Source organism: Coregonus lavaretus, assembly GCF_964263955.1.
Source record: "Coregonus lavaretus genome assembly, chromosome: 4".
In the NCBI taxonomy this organism is placed as follows: Eukaryota; Metazoa; Chordata; class Actinopteri; order Salmoniformes; family Salmonidae; genus Coregonus; species Coregonus lavaretus.
In genome coordinates, this window is record NC_139991.1 from 8,496,558 (window position 1) to 8,513,945 (window position 17,388).

The 17,388-nt window shown below is 41.6% G+C and overlaps 1 protein-coding gene across 1 annotated transcript; it reads right to left on the minus strand.

The window, feature by feature from the left end:
- Window positions 1-3,123: 3,123 nt before the first annotated feature.
- LOC311127951 (guanine nucleotide-binding protein G(o) subunit alpha-like) lies at window positions 3,124-14,316 on the minus strand (the record flags this gene model as incomplete). Its single annotated transcript, XM_084159853.1, has 8 exons — window positions 3,124-3,311; window positions 3,479-3,632; window positions 3,727-3,856; window positions 6,766-6,894; window positions 7,497-7,657; window positions 7,986-8,127; window positions 13,995-14,037; window positions 14,199-14,316. 8 exons carry the CDS (start codon window positions 14,314-14,316, stop codon window positions 3,124-3,126), a joined length of 1,065 nt encoding a protein of 354 aa, XP_084015979.1.
- Between the last annotated feature and the right edge of the window lie 3,072 nt (window positions 14,317-17,388).

Here is a 17,388-nt window from a genome sequence, read left to right on the forward strand (position 1 = left end):
AAGGTGACGCAATTACCATATTGCCTAACCCATTCATGTCCTTGTACTATATTAAGTACAATATCAAACTGTGCCACTGAACACATTCTATTTGGTGTTAATGCATTACATTTGGTGTCAACATAATTAGTACAAGTGTATAGACAGGCCACATTGACATTTTAAGATTGTCATTATCTATCATACTTCCAAAGTTGGGATTTTGAGACAATAAAAATCATTCAAATGACTTCAGCATATGTATTTTGAAATACATTTCAGAATTAAATTGTTTAAAAACATATAGTATTGTTATTTGACCTGTTTAAGCCAAAATACGCCAAATAGATGATTCAACTCATTGTTGTTTGTGAACTACAGCCGTTTCTGTATTGTACTATACTTAGTCTTTGGACACATGGGGTTACTGTATTTTACACATGACACAAATCATGTCATGTGAATACATGTTCAAATAATCAGATCTTAATAATTTTTGGTATATAGATTGTCCGGACCAATATAAATATGAAAACAATATCGAAAGAAATCCACACTCACTCTCTCACACACACACCCCAAGAGTACATGCAGTACTTGCAAATCCAATGGAGACTGCAGAGAGAAACATTTTACAACATTTTCTCTCTTTCTCAGATCTGAAACATGTTCAGATCATAATAATGTTTGATATATAGATATAAAAACAATATCTAAATAAATCCACAAACTCTCACACAGACAACCCTAGAGTATATGCAGTATAAGCAAATTCAATGGAGTCATTTTATCAGCGTATTCGTATCTTTCTCCCAAGCACACGTGTACACACACATACCACAGACATACACACACACACAGGTGTGCATTGACGTCTGTGGTGTGTGTACACGCGTGTGCTTGTGAGGGAGAGAAAGAATGCTGTAGCAGGCCTCACTCGCCATTGACTTACATTGGCTTTGCTTATGCTGTATAATATACTCTAGGAGTGTCTGTAGATTTCTTTGGATATTGTTTTTATATATATTGGTCGAGACAATTATTAAGATTTGAACATGTTTTAGATCTGAGAATCAGATAAAAATCTCATAAAATGACTCCATTGAATTTGCTTGTGAGATAGAGGGTGTGGATTTATTTAGATATAGTTTTTATATTTATATATTGGTCCAGACAATCTATATACCAAAAATGATTAAGATGTGAACATGTTTAAGATCTGAGAAAGAGGGAGAATGCTGTAAAATCACTCACTCTGCAGACTCTATTGACTTGTATTTGATTTGCTTATACTGCATGCACTCTAGGGGTGTGTGTGTGGATTTCTTTAGATATTGTTATATATATATATATTGGTCCGGACAATCTATATACCAAAAATGTAAAAGATCTGATCATTTTAACATGTATTCACAGGACTTGATTCATGAAATGTGTAAAAACAGTAACCCCATGTGTCCAAAGACTAAATATAGTACAATATCAAAAACTCACATTGAAGACAAACGCTTTGGCCGATGTAAAATAAATCTTCAGATTTGTCCATCAGTAAACTCAGAGAACATGTATACTAAAGGAAATTATACATTTCCGTTATGGATATGAAAAGGTTAAACCAATCAAATCCTTTCAAATCTACAGGAATGCCTAGAGGGGGGAGTATGGATGGATTTGGAATTTAGCATGCTTGCTCACAAGGGTCATCCTGAGCTAAGCACTGTGTGGCTTATCTAATCTACAAATTACCTCAACTTCCAAATAACTGAGCATTCACATATTAATGTTTTATTACATAAAGAGCACCTAGGAAGACCCTTTTGAACAAGCAGAGCGACTGGTCAGTGGTCTGTGGCTGTCCTCTCCTAAAACTACAAATCTGTAAGGACTAGTGAGTGAAAACAACATGGTGGAAACCTATCCAGTCCTTTCATCTCAGTGATAAGTGATAAGTGAGAGGAGACCAGGAGACAAGCATATGATACATCACTGACCAGTGGACTTGAGTGTGCAAGTCTAAAATGATAACCTATTCCCCATATTATGTACTACTTTTGAAGAAATAGTACACTACATGGGAGGTGACATTTGAGACGGTCCATCAGAGCAGCTCTAAACCCTCTGAGACTGAGACAGGAAGTGGTGTTCCACCGGTCTGACAGGACAGGAAATAAATATGTGGCACGGGATTCTAGGAGGTAGGAGGAAGCAAGGAGGGCATGAGGTTGAAATAAAATCCATAAATAATTTGATGATAATAAAGCGTACGCGTCCCTTCAATTACGTTATATTGTAAAGATAGTGTGAAAGTGATCAATGATCTCTAATTATATTCCCCTATCTGTCATGCTCAGAAGGTTGGCACTGATATCACACTTTCCCGACACAGATATATCATTGGCTGACAGGCATTTCATCACACTGCAGGAGGCCAATGGCAAAGCCTGCCACACAAACAGAACCGCCCACCCTTCTGGATGTTTGAAAGAGAGAGGAATAAAACCGAGCAGAAGGAGCTCATGTAGAGCAGCCCTGTGTGAGTCCAAAAGAGAGGGGTGTTCTATCCAACGCTGGACAGAACCCCAACTACGAGCCCCAGCCACCAGTACAACACCTCCCCTATTACATCCTCACCTAGAGCACAACATCACCTCTGCAAATGGAGCACCAAGGGGTACATTCAGTGGGGCTCAATGTTCTGGATGTTGCAGATAGAGATGTTATGTATAGAACGGACACAAATCTCTATCACAAGGAAAATAAGACCTTCTCTGCTCTATGCATAACATTTCTATCTAATTTGTTGCGAAACATGGCACGAAAACTGAATATACCCCTTGGACCTCCCCTTTTCTGATTTACAGCTTACAGTTGTTCATACAATCAACAACAAAACATGAAAGACATTCAGTAGGAAACATGTTGATAACAAATAAACAAAAGAGGGGTGGTGGAATTCTGAAAAAAAAAAAAAAAGGAATAGAGGAACAGAACATGGCAAAGAATCCGTCGTGGTGTCTGGCGGCAGCTCTTTGGGTCCCTTTGGACATGTAGATTTACATAATTATGCCTTTTAATATCATCAAAATTATTATTATTATTAACCACCTCACACCCTCCAATGCAACCTCTGTGCAGGGCTGGGCCTCAGTATAAGCCACACCCCCTCAGGTTGTTGGCGATGATGATGTCAGTGACTGCGTCAAACACTACCTGGATGTTTCCTGTGTCAGTGGCACAGGTCAGGTGACAGTAGATCTCCTTGTTGGGCGAACGGCTCTTACTCTCAAATTGCACCTGAATGTATGCGGTAGCATCATCATAAGTGTTAGCACCTATGGGGAGATTGGGAGGAAAGGTGGGTGAGGGCGAGAGAGAGGAGAAAGAAGAGTGGGGGAGGAAGAGAGATACAGCGCCAGAGAGTGAGAGAGACTTACTACCATCTGTTCTGCATGTGTGTCTGTCTGAGTTTGTGTGTATGCGGACTGGAGGGAAGTCTTACCTGTATATTCAGGGAAACAGATACTTAGTGGTGACTTCTTGATCTTCTCCTCGAACAGATCCTTCTTGTTGAGGAAGAGGATGATGGAGGTGTCGATGAAGAACTTGTTGTTACAGATAGAGTCGAAGAGCATGAGGGACTCGTGCATGCGATTCTGCAGAAAATACCAAATAAGACAGATGAGATGTATGTTTGAGAATATGTGTGGCGTGTTTGTGAGTAGTATGAAGTGTGTGTGAAGTACTTACAGTTGTTTCATCCTCATGCAAAACCTGATCATAGCCACTTAGCGCCACACAGAAGATAATGGCCGTCACATCCTCAAAGCAGTGGATCCACTTCTTTCTCTCTGACCTCTGACCTCCAACATCAAACAGCCTGAAAGAAACGTGAGAGTTATAAACGTGCCATAACATACATGTTACACAAAGTACGTTACTTTTTAGGTGTCCACAGGTTTCCACCTATACTTGCAATAACTGGGGACATGGGCTGGGAACCCTGTGAGATGAGATGGAAAGCATTATGGTGAGAATGGAATAGACTGTTGGATATGCCAACTGCCATAGGGGGAGCCTGGGCAACTGAAATGTCTGACCTTTTTCAACAGTCTGACTGTGAACATCTGTATGAAAACCAAATTAAGGGAGACATACACTTAGGTTGGAGTCATTAAAACTTGTTTTTCAACCACTCCACACATTTCTTGTTAACAAACTATGGTTTTGGCATGTCGGTTAGGACATCTACTTTGTGCATGACACAAGTAATCTTTCCAACAATTGTTTACAGACAGATTATTTCACTTATAATTCACTGTATCACAATTCCAGTGGGTCAGAAGTTTACATACACGAAGTTGACTGTGCCTTTAAACAGCTTGGAAAATTACAGAAAATGATGTCATGGCTTTAGAAGCTTCTGATAGGCTAATTGACATCATTTGAGTCAATTGGAGGTGTACCTGTGGATGTATTTCAAGGCCTACCTTCAAACTCAGTGCCTCTTTGCTTGACATCATGGGAAAATCAAAAGAAATCAGCCAAGACCTCAGAAAACAAATTGTAGACCTCCACAAGTCTGGTTCATCCTTGGGAGCAATTTCCAAATGCCTGAAGGTACCAAGTTAATCTGTACAAACAATAGTACGCAAGTATAAACACCATGGGACCACACAGCCGTCATACCGCTCAGGAAGGAGATGCGTTCTGTCTCCTAGAGATGAACGTACTTTGGTGCGAAAAGTGCAAATCAATCCCAGAACAACACAAATGACCTTATGAAGATGCTGGAGGAAACAGGTACAAAAGTATCTATATCCACAGTAAAACGAGTCCTATATCGACATAACCTGAAAGGCCGCTCAGCAAGGAAGAATCCACTGCTGTATAAAAAAGCAAGACTACGGTTTGCAACTGCACATGGGGACAAAGATCGTACATTTTGGAGAAATGTCCTCTGGTCTGATGAAACAAAAATAGAACCGTTTGCCCATAATGACCATCGTTATGTTTGGAGGAAAAGGGGGAGCTTGCAAGCCGAAGAACACCGTCCCAACTGTGAAGCACGGGGGTGGCAGCATCATGCTGTGGGGGTGCTTTGCTGCAGGAGGGACTGGTGCACTTCACAAAATAGATGGCATCATGAGGAAGGAAAATTATGTGGATATATTGAAGCAACATCTGAAGACATCAGTTAGGAAGTTAAAGCTTGGTTGCAAATGGGTCTTCCAAATGGACAATGACCCCAAGCATACTTGCAAAGTTGTGGCAAAATGGCTTAAGGACAACAAAGTCAAGGTATTGGAGTGGCCATCACAAGGCCCTGACCTCAATCCTATAGAAAATGTGTGGGCAGAACTGAAAAAGTGTGTGCGAGCAAGGAGGCCTACAAACCTGACTCAGTTACACCAGCTCTGTCAGGAGGAATGGGCCAAAATTCACCCAACTTATTGTGAGAAGCTTGTGGAAGGCTACCCATAACGTTTGACCCAAGTTAAACAATTTAAAGGCAATGCTACCAAATACTAATTGAGTGTATGTAAACTTCTGACCCACTGGGAATGTGATGAAAGAAATAAAAGCTGAAATAAATCATTCTCTCTACAATTATTCTGACATTTCACATTCTTAAAATAAAGTGGTGATCCTAACTGACCTAAGACGGGGAATTTTTACAAGGATTAAATGTCAGGAATTGTGAAAAACTGAGTTTAAATGTATTTGGCTAAGGTGTATGTCTAAACTTCCGACTTCAACTGTAGATATGATTAAAATACAACTGTTGATGCAATATCAAAAAAAATGGGTGGAGGAGATTAATCATAAACCTAAATTGAGAACCTTTTGTTTGATTAAGGGTGAATTCGTGTGTGAGAGATATATTATGTATAACTTACCTAAAAGCAAGAGATCGCTATGTGCACAGGTAAGATCAGGGATATTGCCTCTGCGTATTGAAATAAGTCGGTATTGTGGTGAAATGGAAGAGGAAAGACTATGTAACTATTGTGACCTCGAAGAAATAGAGAATGAAACTAATTGTATCCTCTATTGCCCTTTCTACCACGATATAGGCTTGCTCTTATTCCAGAAAGCACACCAGATATACCCTGGCATTATGTGGCTGAGCGATGAGGAGAAACTAAAATGGTTTTTTGTCCATTGTGTATTTCCGTTTGCGGAATATTTAGATAAAGCTTGGAATAAAAGAAAAAGGGCTACCTATAATTAAATTGTACAAATATTTAGCTTCTATGTGGTAAATGGCACGTGTGTGTATATACATTGTGTATAGGCTTGTCTCCCATATGAATCTTCTCTTTCTCCCAGACTGGGTTCAAATGCCTTCTGTTTCTTTAGTTTTCTGTATTTATTTATCTGTATATGTTATGTATGTATGTGTATATATACAGTGGGTATGTATGTATGTATGTATGTATGTATATTATTTTACTGCTCTAGGGATATAATTATTGTTTGGATAACCTTATTTACTATTATGTATTGAATTTTACCTTACATTTTTTCACTCTTTATGCGATGCACAATGCAGAGAACACCAGAAGAATTATCATTTAATTACCACAGTGAATTATTGTAATGTTTGTTTATGTGTCAATTAATCCCATAAGGGATGGGTTGCCAATTGTCGATTTGATACGAAAATAAAATTGCATTCATTCATTCATTCAGTCATTTATTCATACACTACAAATATGCTACAAACAAATATACTGGACTGGTTGTGTACTGTATGTGTAAATCTATGTGTGTGGTGGGTCTAACCTAAAGTGCAGGTTTTTGAAGGTGAAATGGGTCTCCACGATTCCAGTGGTCTTGACTCGGGTTCTCAGGATGTCCTGCTCAGTGGGCTGGTAGTCACCAGCACCAATACGGTCTAAACTGTCCAGGTAGCTAATGAGAGAAAGAAGGAAGGAGAGGGGGAAATGGAAACAGGAGGGAGGAGGGGGAAGGGATAGAGAAAGGAAGAAATAGAGCTTCAGTAATACACTCTTAGAAAAAAAGGTGCCATCTAGAACCTAAAAGGGTTCTTCGGCTGTCCTCATAGGAGAACCCTTTCAATAACCCTTTTTGGTTCCAGGTAAAAACCCTTTCGGTTCCAAGTAGAACCCTTTTGGGTTCCTTGTAGAACCCTTTCCACAGAGGGAACCAAAAAGGGTTGTACCTAGAACCAAAGAGGGTTCTCTTATGGGGACAGCCAAAGATCCCTTTTGGATCTCTTTTTTCTTAGAGTGTAGCTACAAAAATACAGTGCGAAGACTAACCTTTGCACTGTAAAGACTAACCAACGCAGTCACTGCAAAGACTAACCTTTGCACTGTGTTACTGTTCAAGAACAGACAGCTAATGGAGTCAAATTCCAATTTTCTGTTTATGTGAGTGTGTTATGAAACTGGAACTTTCTCACAAATCTCCCATTGACGTCAGTGCATGAATTATGCTTAATTTCAAGTTTCATGCATTCCGATATGTTTGGTCCCTTAGTGTGTACTCACTAGGCAGCGGAGTCATTGAGCTGGTACTCCCTGGCCCTGTTGAAACACTCCTGGGTCCCGGCATCGGCCCACAGACGCTTCATAGCTGTCAGCAGCTCTGCAGAGTAGGGCTCTGTGTCCTCCATACGAGTGACCACATCACACACCAGCTTAGCATCCGCCTGGACACACACATACATTGGATATTATGTACAAAAGATATGACCATGCATCACCACACATGAACACATACACACACACACACACAAACAAACCCATGAGCACACACGTACACAAGCACACATACACAAACAAAAAAACATGCATAGATTTATTAAGACACATATGAGCTGAAGACTGTATAGCTGAATTCCTGGATGTGTACCACCATACTCCACTGGAATCCTCATTGAGGTCTGCTTTACAGTACACTTTGAAGTAAGGTTTTGAAATTGCCATTGGTTGTACACTATGGATGAACCCTACCCTGTGCAGGGAGCATGTACCCACCTTTCTGTCCTTGTCAGCATACTCGATGCCCAGAGAGTCCATAGCTCGGAGGACGGCAGCCAAGCTCTGGATGGTGTTGCTGTAGACCACAGGCTTATACTGCTTCACATCATCCCCAGAAAAACCATCCTCATGGATAATCCTGCACACACACACACACACATCAGTACACATACAAAATAACACACACGTACTGTACGTAGGCTAAGTGTGCATGCATGAGTGCACACACACAAACATTCACAATTCAGTGAACCCACATTGCAGCAGACGCTTTAGTGTATGTGCCTGTGTGCTGGTGTCTCTAGAGTACGCGTGTGCATGTGACCAAGAACAGGGTTGTCTCTGAGCTCTGAGTGTCAAGCAGCGCCTGCTCCTTAGCACACACCCAAATACACGCAGCGCATCACTGGGTACCACTCCTCTTCTCTTTTCTTCTCCCTTTCACACACAAACACTCACACATAAGCAGCAGCATCAGCAGCAGCCAATATAGCCACTCTAGGTTTGACATTTGTAATGTCAAAGGTGGTCTGTACATTTAAACCACTCTTAACAACATTGACGTGAAATGCTCTGATATTGAGGATCGGATTATAAATCCATTACACCAGTAACAACCACATCATCGCTGAGAACACACAACTTGAGCCTGTACTCAACTCTGCAGCCTAGTCTGGAATACACTTCAGAAATATACCATCGACTTAAAAAGGTGCATAACCCATATGTATGAAGATCTTATTCTTACAAAGTAAGGTGGTTCACACATTACGTAGCAAAGTAAGGTGGTTCACACATTATGTAACAAATTCTTGTAAAATGTTCAATTACCTTTTCTTATATTTTCACAGATGTTCAAGCTGTATATCCTTCCTCAGTATGTGCCTTTCTTAAATGTGTGTGTACCACTTTGCTAGTCTGTACTAGTACACTATAATCAAGTTCTATTAAAACATTCAGAGGAGGGCCTTGCTTTTTAATAATACAGATTGCTGTATACCATTATCAATATACAGTGGGGAAAAAAAGTATTTAGTCAGCCACCAATTGTGCAAGTTCTCCCACTTAAAAAGATGAGAGAGGCCTGTAATTTTCATCATAGGTACACGTCAACTATGACAGACAAATTGAGAGAAAAATAATCCAGAAAATCACATTGTAGGATTTGTAATGAATTTATTTGCAAATTATGGTGGAAAATAAGTATTTGGTCACCTACAAACAAGCAAGATTTCTGGCTCTCACAGACCTGTAACTTCTTCTTTAAGAGGCTCCACTCGTTACCTGTATTCGTTACCTCCACTCGTTACCTGTATTAATGGCACCTGTTTGAACTTGTTATCAGTATAAAAGACACCTGTCCACAACCTCAAACAGTCACACTCCAAACTCCACTATGGCCAAGACCAAAGAGCTGTCAAAGGACACCAGAAACAAAATTGTAGACCTGCACCAGGCTGGGAAGACTGAATCTGCAATAGGTAAGCAGCTTGGTTTTAAGAAATCAACTGTGGGAGCAATTATTAGGAAATGGAAGACATACAAGACCACTGATAATCTCCCTCGATCTGGGGCTCCACGCAAGATCTCACCCCGTGGGGTCAAAATGATCACAAGAACGGTGAGCAAAAATCGCAGAACCACACGGGGGGACCTAGTGAATGACCTGCAGAGAGCTGGGACCAAAGTAACAAAGCCTACCATCAGTAACACACTACGCCGCCAGGGACTCAAATCCTGCAGTGCCAGACGTGTCCCCCTGCTTAAGCCAGTACATGTCCAGGCCCGTCTGAAGTTTGCTAGAGTGCATTTGGATGATCCAGAAGAGGATTGGGAGAATGTCATATGGTCAGATGAAACCAAAATATAACTTTTTGGTAAAAACTCAACTCGTCGTGTTTGGAGGACAAAGAATGCTGAGTTGCATCCAAAGAACACCATACCTACTGTGAAGCATGGGGGTGGAAACATCATGCTTTGGGGCTGTTTTTCTGCAAAGGGACCAGGACGACTGATCCGTGTAAAGGAAAGAATGAATGGGGCCATGTATCGTGAGATTTTGAGTGAAAACCTCCTTCCATCAGCAAGGGCATTGAAGATGAAACGTGGCTGGGTCTTTCAGCATGACAATGATCCCAAACACACCGCCCGGGCAACGAAGGAGTGGCTTCGTAAGAAGCATTTCAAGGTCCTGGAGTGGCCTAGCCAGTCTCCAGATCTCAACCCCATAGAAAATCTTTGGAGGGAGTTGAAAGTCCGTGTTGCCCAGCGACAGCCCCAAAACATCACTGCTCTAGAGGAGATCTGCATGGAGGAATGGGCCAAAATACCAGCAACAGTGTGTGAAAACCTTGTGAAGACTTACAGAAAACGTTTGACCTGTGTCATTGCCAACAAAGGGTATATAACAAAGTATTGAGAAACTTTGTTATTGACCAAATACATATTTCCCACCAAATTTGCAAATAAATTCATTAAAAATCCTACAATGTGATTTTCTGGATTTTTTTTTCTCATTTTGTCTGTCATAGTTGACGTGTACCTATGATGAAAATTACAGGCCTCTCTCATCTTTTTAAGTGGGAGAACTTGCACAATTGGTGGCTGACTAAATACTTTTTTTCCCCACTGTACCTTGCTACATACAAACACACACACACACACACACACACACACACATACGTTTTCTAATTTGGCACAGAGAAACTAGACGCCATGATTAACTTGGTCAAAAGAAGGCACCGATTGGCCTATAGGTGGTGCTGTTATAAGCAGTCTCACTTAAACCCTCATATCCGCCCCATTTGACCTAGTGACGTGAAACTTTGCATGTAGGTGTCTTTCCGCAAGCTGAACAAATTTGCCGCAAGGACCCATTAGGTCCGTCGGGATAGATTTTCCTCCATCTTGGAAATTTGGGAAAACCTTTAAAAAAGATATTCTCATGAACCATAAGTCCAAATAACAACTTAGTTTGAGAAAAGCTAAGGGATTGGTTAAGAGACGGCTGAGTTATTGATACATCCACTTCACAATGGCCTATCAGCTTGAAACTTTTTGTGGTCATCAAATACATTACCATGATGAACCATGTTAAGTTTGGCATTGATGTCTTAAAAAAAATAAGGAAACTATTAACAATTCACTTTTCTTTGACTATGTAACGCTAATGCTTAAAATAATCATAAAAAATCTTCTTCTCATGGACTAAACGTCAGATTCACTCCAAATGTGGTCTTTGGACTCATCACAATAGTCTCTAACGAGTTTGAGAAAATAACATTGATGCATTCAAAAGATGGCCACACTATACCAGTAGATGCATATTAGCTCAAACGCTAATATGCTAAAATATGCTAAAAATACTTCAAACATCTTCTACTCATGAACCATAGGACCAAATGACACCAAATTTGGAATGTAGGCCCATGGTACTTTGAGAAAAGGTCAAAAGATGGCTGAGTTATTGACAAATGAAAATCAGTTTTTATGTGTATATTTAAACCACTGTAAATCCACTTTGATCTTGTGTCCTTCCTGTCATCCTGAGAACCCCGTTCATTGCTGCTCACAGCTACACTACAAGTATGTGGACACCCCTTCAAATGAGTGGATTCTGCTATTTCAGCCACACCCGTTGCTGACAGGTGTATAAAATCGAGCACACCGCCATGCAATCTCCATAGACAAACATTGGCAGTAGAATGGCCCGTACTGAAGAGCTCAATGACTTTCAACATGGCACCGTCATAGGATGCCACCTTTCCAACAAGTCAGTTTTCTTCAAATTTCCTCTGCCCTGCTAAAGCTGTCCTGGTCAACTGTAAGTGCTGTTATTGTAAGTGGCGTTATTGTGAAGTGGAAACGTCTAGGAGCAGCAACAGCTCAGCCGCGAAGTGGTAGGCCCCACAAGCTCACAGAATGGGACCGCCAAATGCTGAAGCACGTAATGCGTAAGAATCGTCTGTCCTTGGTTGCAACACTCACTAATGAGTTCCAAACTGCCTCTGGAAGCAACGTCAGCACAATAACTGTTCGTCAGGAGCTTAATGAAATGGGTTTCCATGGCCGAGCAGCCGCCCACAAGCCTAAGATCACCATGCGCAATGCCAAGCATCGGCTGGAGTGGTGTAAAGCTCACTGCTATTGGACTCTGGAGCAGTGGAAACGCATTCTCTGGAGAGACGAATCAGGCTTCACCATCTGGCAGTCTGAAGGACGAATCTGGGTTTGGCGGATTCCAGGAGAACGCTACCTAACCCAATGCATAGTGCCCACTGTAAAGTTTGGTGGAGGATGAATAATGGTTTGGGGCTGTTTTTCATGGTTCGGGCTAGGCCCCTTACTTCCAGTGAAGGGAAATCTTAACACTACAGCATACAATGACATTCTATACGAATCTGTCCATCCAACTTTGTGGCAACAGTTTGGGGAAGGCCCTTTCCTGTTTCAACATGGCAATGCCCCTGTGCACAAAGCTAGGTCCATACAGAAATGGTTTGTCAAGATCGGTGTGGAAGAACATGACTGGCCTTCACAGAGCCCTGACTTCAACCCCATCGAACACCTTTGGGATGAATTGGAACGCCGACTGCGAGCCAGGCCTAATCGCCCAACATCAGTGCCTGACCTCACTAATGCTCTTGTGGCTGACTGGAAGCAAGTCCCCACAGCAATGTTCCAACATCTAGTGGAAAGCCTTCCCAGAAGAGTGGAGGCTGTTATAGCAGCAAAGGGTGGACCAACTCCATGTTAATGCCCATGATTTTGGAATGAGATGTTCGACAAGCAGGTGTCCACGTACTTTTGGCCATGTAGTGTATATTTATTATTATTATTATTATTATTATTATTATTATTATTATTATTATTACACTCCTTTGGAAAACAAGACTCCTTTGTAAAACATGATGGGGTATCTCAAGGGGTTTATCGTGTCAATAAAATTTGAGCAAATAAACGTACGGATGTAAGCACATCCACACACACACACCATTATCAATATACATACAAAACTACACAAATGCACACACATGTGTACACACACAAGGAAAAATACTAGCTCAGCTCCAGGATCAGTTTTCCCTGTCCCGATCCTGGCATTATATAATATAACCAATGTAACATATGTAGTTCACAACAGAAGCGGCTCCTGAGAGATGCCTTTGGGTAACTGTCTGTACCGCTAGGGAGAACCCCCAGGATAATTAAATATGGAGAGAGTGCTAGAATGGATGGAAACAGAGTGGAGTGGAGGGAGCAGTGTGTGTGATGGAAAAAGCAGGGTGTGTGTGGGGCAGATGAGTGTGTGCTGAGGTACAGTGAGTGCACAGAACCCAAAAAAATTGATATTGTGGATTTTTGAGAGGATGTCTGCATAGCAACAGCCATGTTTTATTATGTGCATGAAAATATTATATAATATGCTTTTCTGGTTGGGCCCTGGATACAGAGTTCTTCTTTAAAGAAGAAATCTAGCAACAGGGTTTAGAAAAAGAACAGTGATTTAGATAAGAGAGTGGTTTAGATGAGAAAGGGAAAGGTTTAGATGAGGTTTTAGATGCCATATTTTCTGAGTAAATCCGCTTTATAGGCAAAGTACACTGGGCGATATCAGGCACTTAAAGCCATTAAGATTAAACCAGAGATATTTGCTAATGGTGCTGTAGTGACATCACTAATACACACATACAGGCTGCACACAAACACAGACACACACACACAGTCACAAACACCCATGTATTCGCCCTCCCTCTTTTTCGATAGACACATGAAAAACCTCTGGGTAAATTTCAGCACCATATCAGTGGACAGCACCCCGGTGGCCTGCAACTGACCGTGAGCACCGCCTCCGATTACCGTCTACAAGAGGTGTTCGAATCACCAGCAGAGGTACGGCCTCTGAGGAAACATGGCGGAGCTAGCAGCTCAGCCTCACTATGGGCAGGGGAGGCGCAATCTCAGGCCTCGTCAAAGACGCCTATATCAGAAAAAAAAAGCACTTACTTCATCTGTTTGACGATGGTGCTTTTGCCCGATTCTCCTCCCCCTAAAGGGAATAGAGAGCAGAGTGAGAGTCGGTTGTCTTTAGGGTGACATGACATCAGGACCACGGAGAGCGCCTGCCGCCCCGGCCCGGCTCTATGCAATCTACATCAACATCAACCGAACCGTGCAGAACGGGAAGCCCCGTTATAAACGGTGTCTTACCAAGCAGTAGCAGTTTCACCTCCTTTGCGGCAGTGACTCCATCATCCTTCAGGTTTTTCTCGATGGCTTTGCTCCTGTCCAGAGCAGCGCGCTCCTCGGCGCTGAGTGTACATCCCATGTCTAGAGCCGAATGAACAATCCCTTCTCCTCTATTCCGCCCTGTCCCTCGCCGACTCAATCTGTGTGTTTGTCTCTCTCTCTCGCTCGTTCAGTCTGCTACAGCATGAGGCCCGGATTGAGGGCAAATGAAGCCGGGTCCGAGCAGGGTTTTTTCTCCGTCCCTCTTGGAGCTGGGGGTGGGGTCGTTGTGTTCGAGCCTCGGGGCTGGGGGGTCTCTATAGGGCGGCACTGATGAAAGCGAACGCGAGCGATCTCATCGTTCAATCTATTCACAATAACCGACCGAGAGAGGAGGCGAAGGGAAGGCAGTGAGCGCGAGACTCACCTAGTGCAGACAATCTCGTTGACGTCAGAGCCAAGGCAGGCGCTAATCGTCCGATGCGACCACATTCAAAGGGGGATTTTATAGACACATTTTGCTTTCGTGGAATAATTTCGCTAAATCTACAATGTATAATAGGCCTTTTTATTACATAAAAGGCGTGGTCTCGCACGATACTGGAAGCGGGCTATTCTTGTCTTCCGTGTCCTTATAAATAGGCTGTGTATGATCAACGAGGAGTGGGTAAACATTAGACTTTATTACATTTGACATTTTAGTCACTTAGAAGACACTCTTATCCAGAGCGATTTACAGGAGCAATTGGGGTTAAGGGCCTTGCTCATGTAATGTCAACAGAAGCAATAGGCTACACAAGGTAGTCCAGCACAATATCATTACATTTCAATTGTATTAATTATGAATCTAGCAATTGCTTTTATCCTGTGTGTGTGTGTGTGTGTGTGTGTGTTATGTTGCTTGCATGTATGCATTGGTGAGTGTATGTGCGTGTGTTTATGTCTGCAGTGCAGTATGTGTAAAAGTGAATGTGTGTGTATCTGTGTGTGTCTCTGTGTCGGTGTCTCTCTGTGCATGTGTGTGTAACTCTATGTGTGTATGTGTGTACACATTAAAAGCTTCTAATCCACATGTGCAAAGAGTGGAGTGGTAAGGTGGGAGGGTTTTTACAATGGACTATACTGACACCAAAAGCCTGAATTATCAGTTAAACCTACAGCCTTACAAGTAAATTCCGCAACAACCTTCCTCGGTTGAACCTATAGCCTTCATAAACTAAGCCCCAACAATTCAACTCAACTCTCCTGCTCTTACCCTAATGCAACAGGACATACAGTGAGCTCCAAAAGTATTGGGACAGTGACACGTTTTGTTGTTTTGGCTCTGTACTCAAGCACTTTGGAATGATACAATGACTATGAGGTTAAAGTGCAGACTGTCAGCTTTAATTTGAGGGTATTTTTATCCATATCGGGTGAACCGTTATGTTGAGAAATAATCCCATATTCCTAGCACGTAATGATTACATCAAGCTTGTGACTCTACACATTTGTTGGATGCATTTGCTGTTTGTTTTGGTTGTGTTTCAGATTATTTTGTGCCCAATAGAAATGAATGGTAAATAATGTATTGTGTCATTTTGGAGTCACTTTCATTGTAAATAAGAATAGAATATGTTTCTAAACACTTCTACATTAATGTGGATGCTACCACGATTACGGATAGTCCTGAATAAATCGGGAATAATGATGACTGAGAAAGTTACAGACACACAAATATCATACCCCCCCCTAAAATGCTAACCTCCCCTGTTATTGAAATGGTGAGAGGTTGGCATGTCTTGGGGTATGATATTTGTGCGTCTGTAACTTTCTCAGTTATCATTATTCACGATTTATTCAGGCCTATCCGTAATCATGGTAGCATCCACATTAATGTAGAAGTGTTTAGAAACATATTCCTTACTCACTCTATGTGTGTATGCACACATACAAACAGAGTTACACACACACATACACACATAGTTACACACACACGCAGAGAGACACACAGACACACATTCACTTTTACATATACTGCACTGCAGACATAAACACACACACACACACTCACCAATGCATACAGTACCAGTCAAAAGTTTGGACACACCTACTCATTCAAGGGTTTTTCTCAATTTTTACTATTTTCTACATTATAGAATAATAGTGAAGACATCAAAAATATGAAATAACATATGGAATCATGTAGAAACCAAAAAAGGGTTTAACAAATCATAATATATTTTATATTTTAGATTCTTCAAAGAAGCCACCCTTTGCCTTGATGACAGCTTTGCACACTCTTGGCATTCTCTCAACCAGCTTCATGAGGTAGTCACCTGGAATGCATTTCAATTAACAGGTGTGCCTTGTTAAAAGTTAATTTGTGATTTATTTCCTTCTTAATGTGTTTGAGCCAATCAGTTGTGTTATGACAAGGTAGGGGTGGTATACAGAAGATAGCCCTATTTGGTAAAAGACCAAGTCCATATTATGGAAGAACAGCTCAAATATGCAAAGAGAAACGACAATCCATCATTACTTTAAGACATGAAGGTCAGTCAATACGGAACATTTAAAGAACTTTGAAAGTTTCTTCAAGTGCAGTCGCAAAAACCATCAAGCGCTATGATGAAACTGGCCCTCATGAGGACCACAACAGGAAAGGAAGACCCAGAGTTACCTCTGCTGTAGAGGATAAGTTCATTAGAGTTAACTGCATCTCAGTTTGCTACCCAAATAAATGCTTCACAGATTTCAAGTAACAGACACACCTCAACATCAACTGTTCAGAGGAGACTGCATGAATCAGGCCTTCATGGTCGAATTGCTGCAAAGAATCCACTACTAAAAGACACCAATAAGAAGAAGAGACTTGCTTGGGCCAAGAAGCACGAGCAATGGACATTAGACCGGTGGAAATCTGTCCTTTGGTCTGATGAGTCCAAATTTGAGATTTTTGGTTCCAACTGCCATGTCTATGTGAGATGCAGAGTAGGTGAACGGGTGATCTCCGCATGTGTGGTTCCCACCGTGTAGCATGGAGGAGGAGGTGTGATGGGGCTTTGCTGGTGACACTGTCAGTGATTTATTTAGAATTCAAAGCACTCTTAACCAGCATAGCTACCACAGCATTCTCCAGTGATATGGCATCCCATCTGGTTTGGGCTTAGTGGGACTATCATTTGTTTTT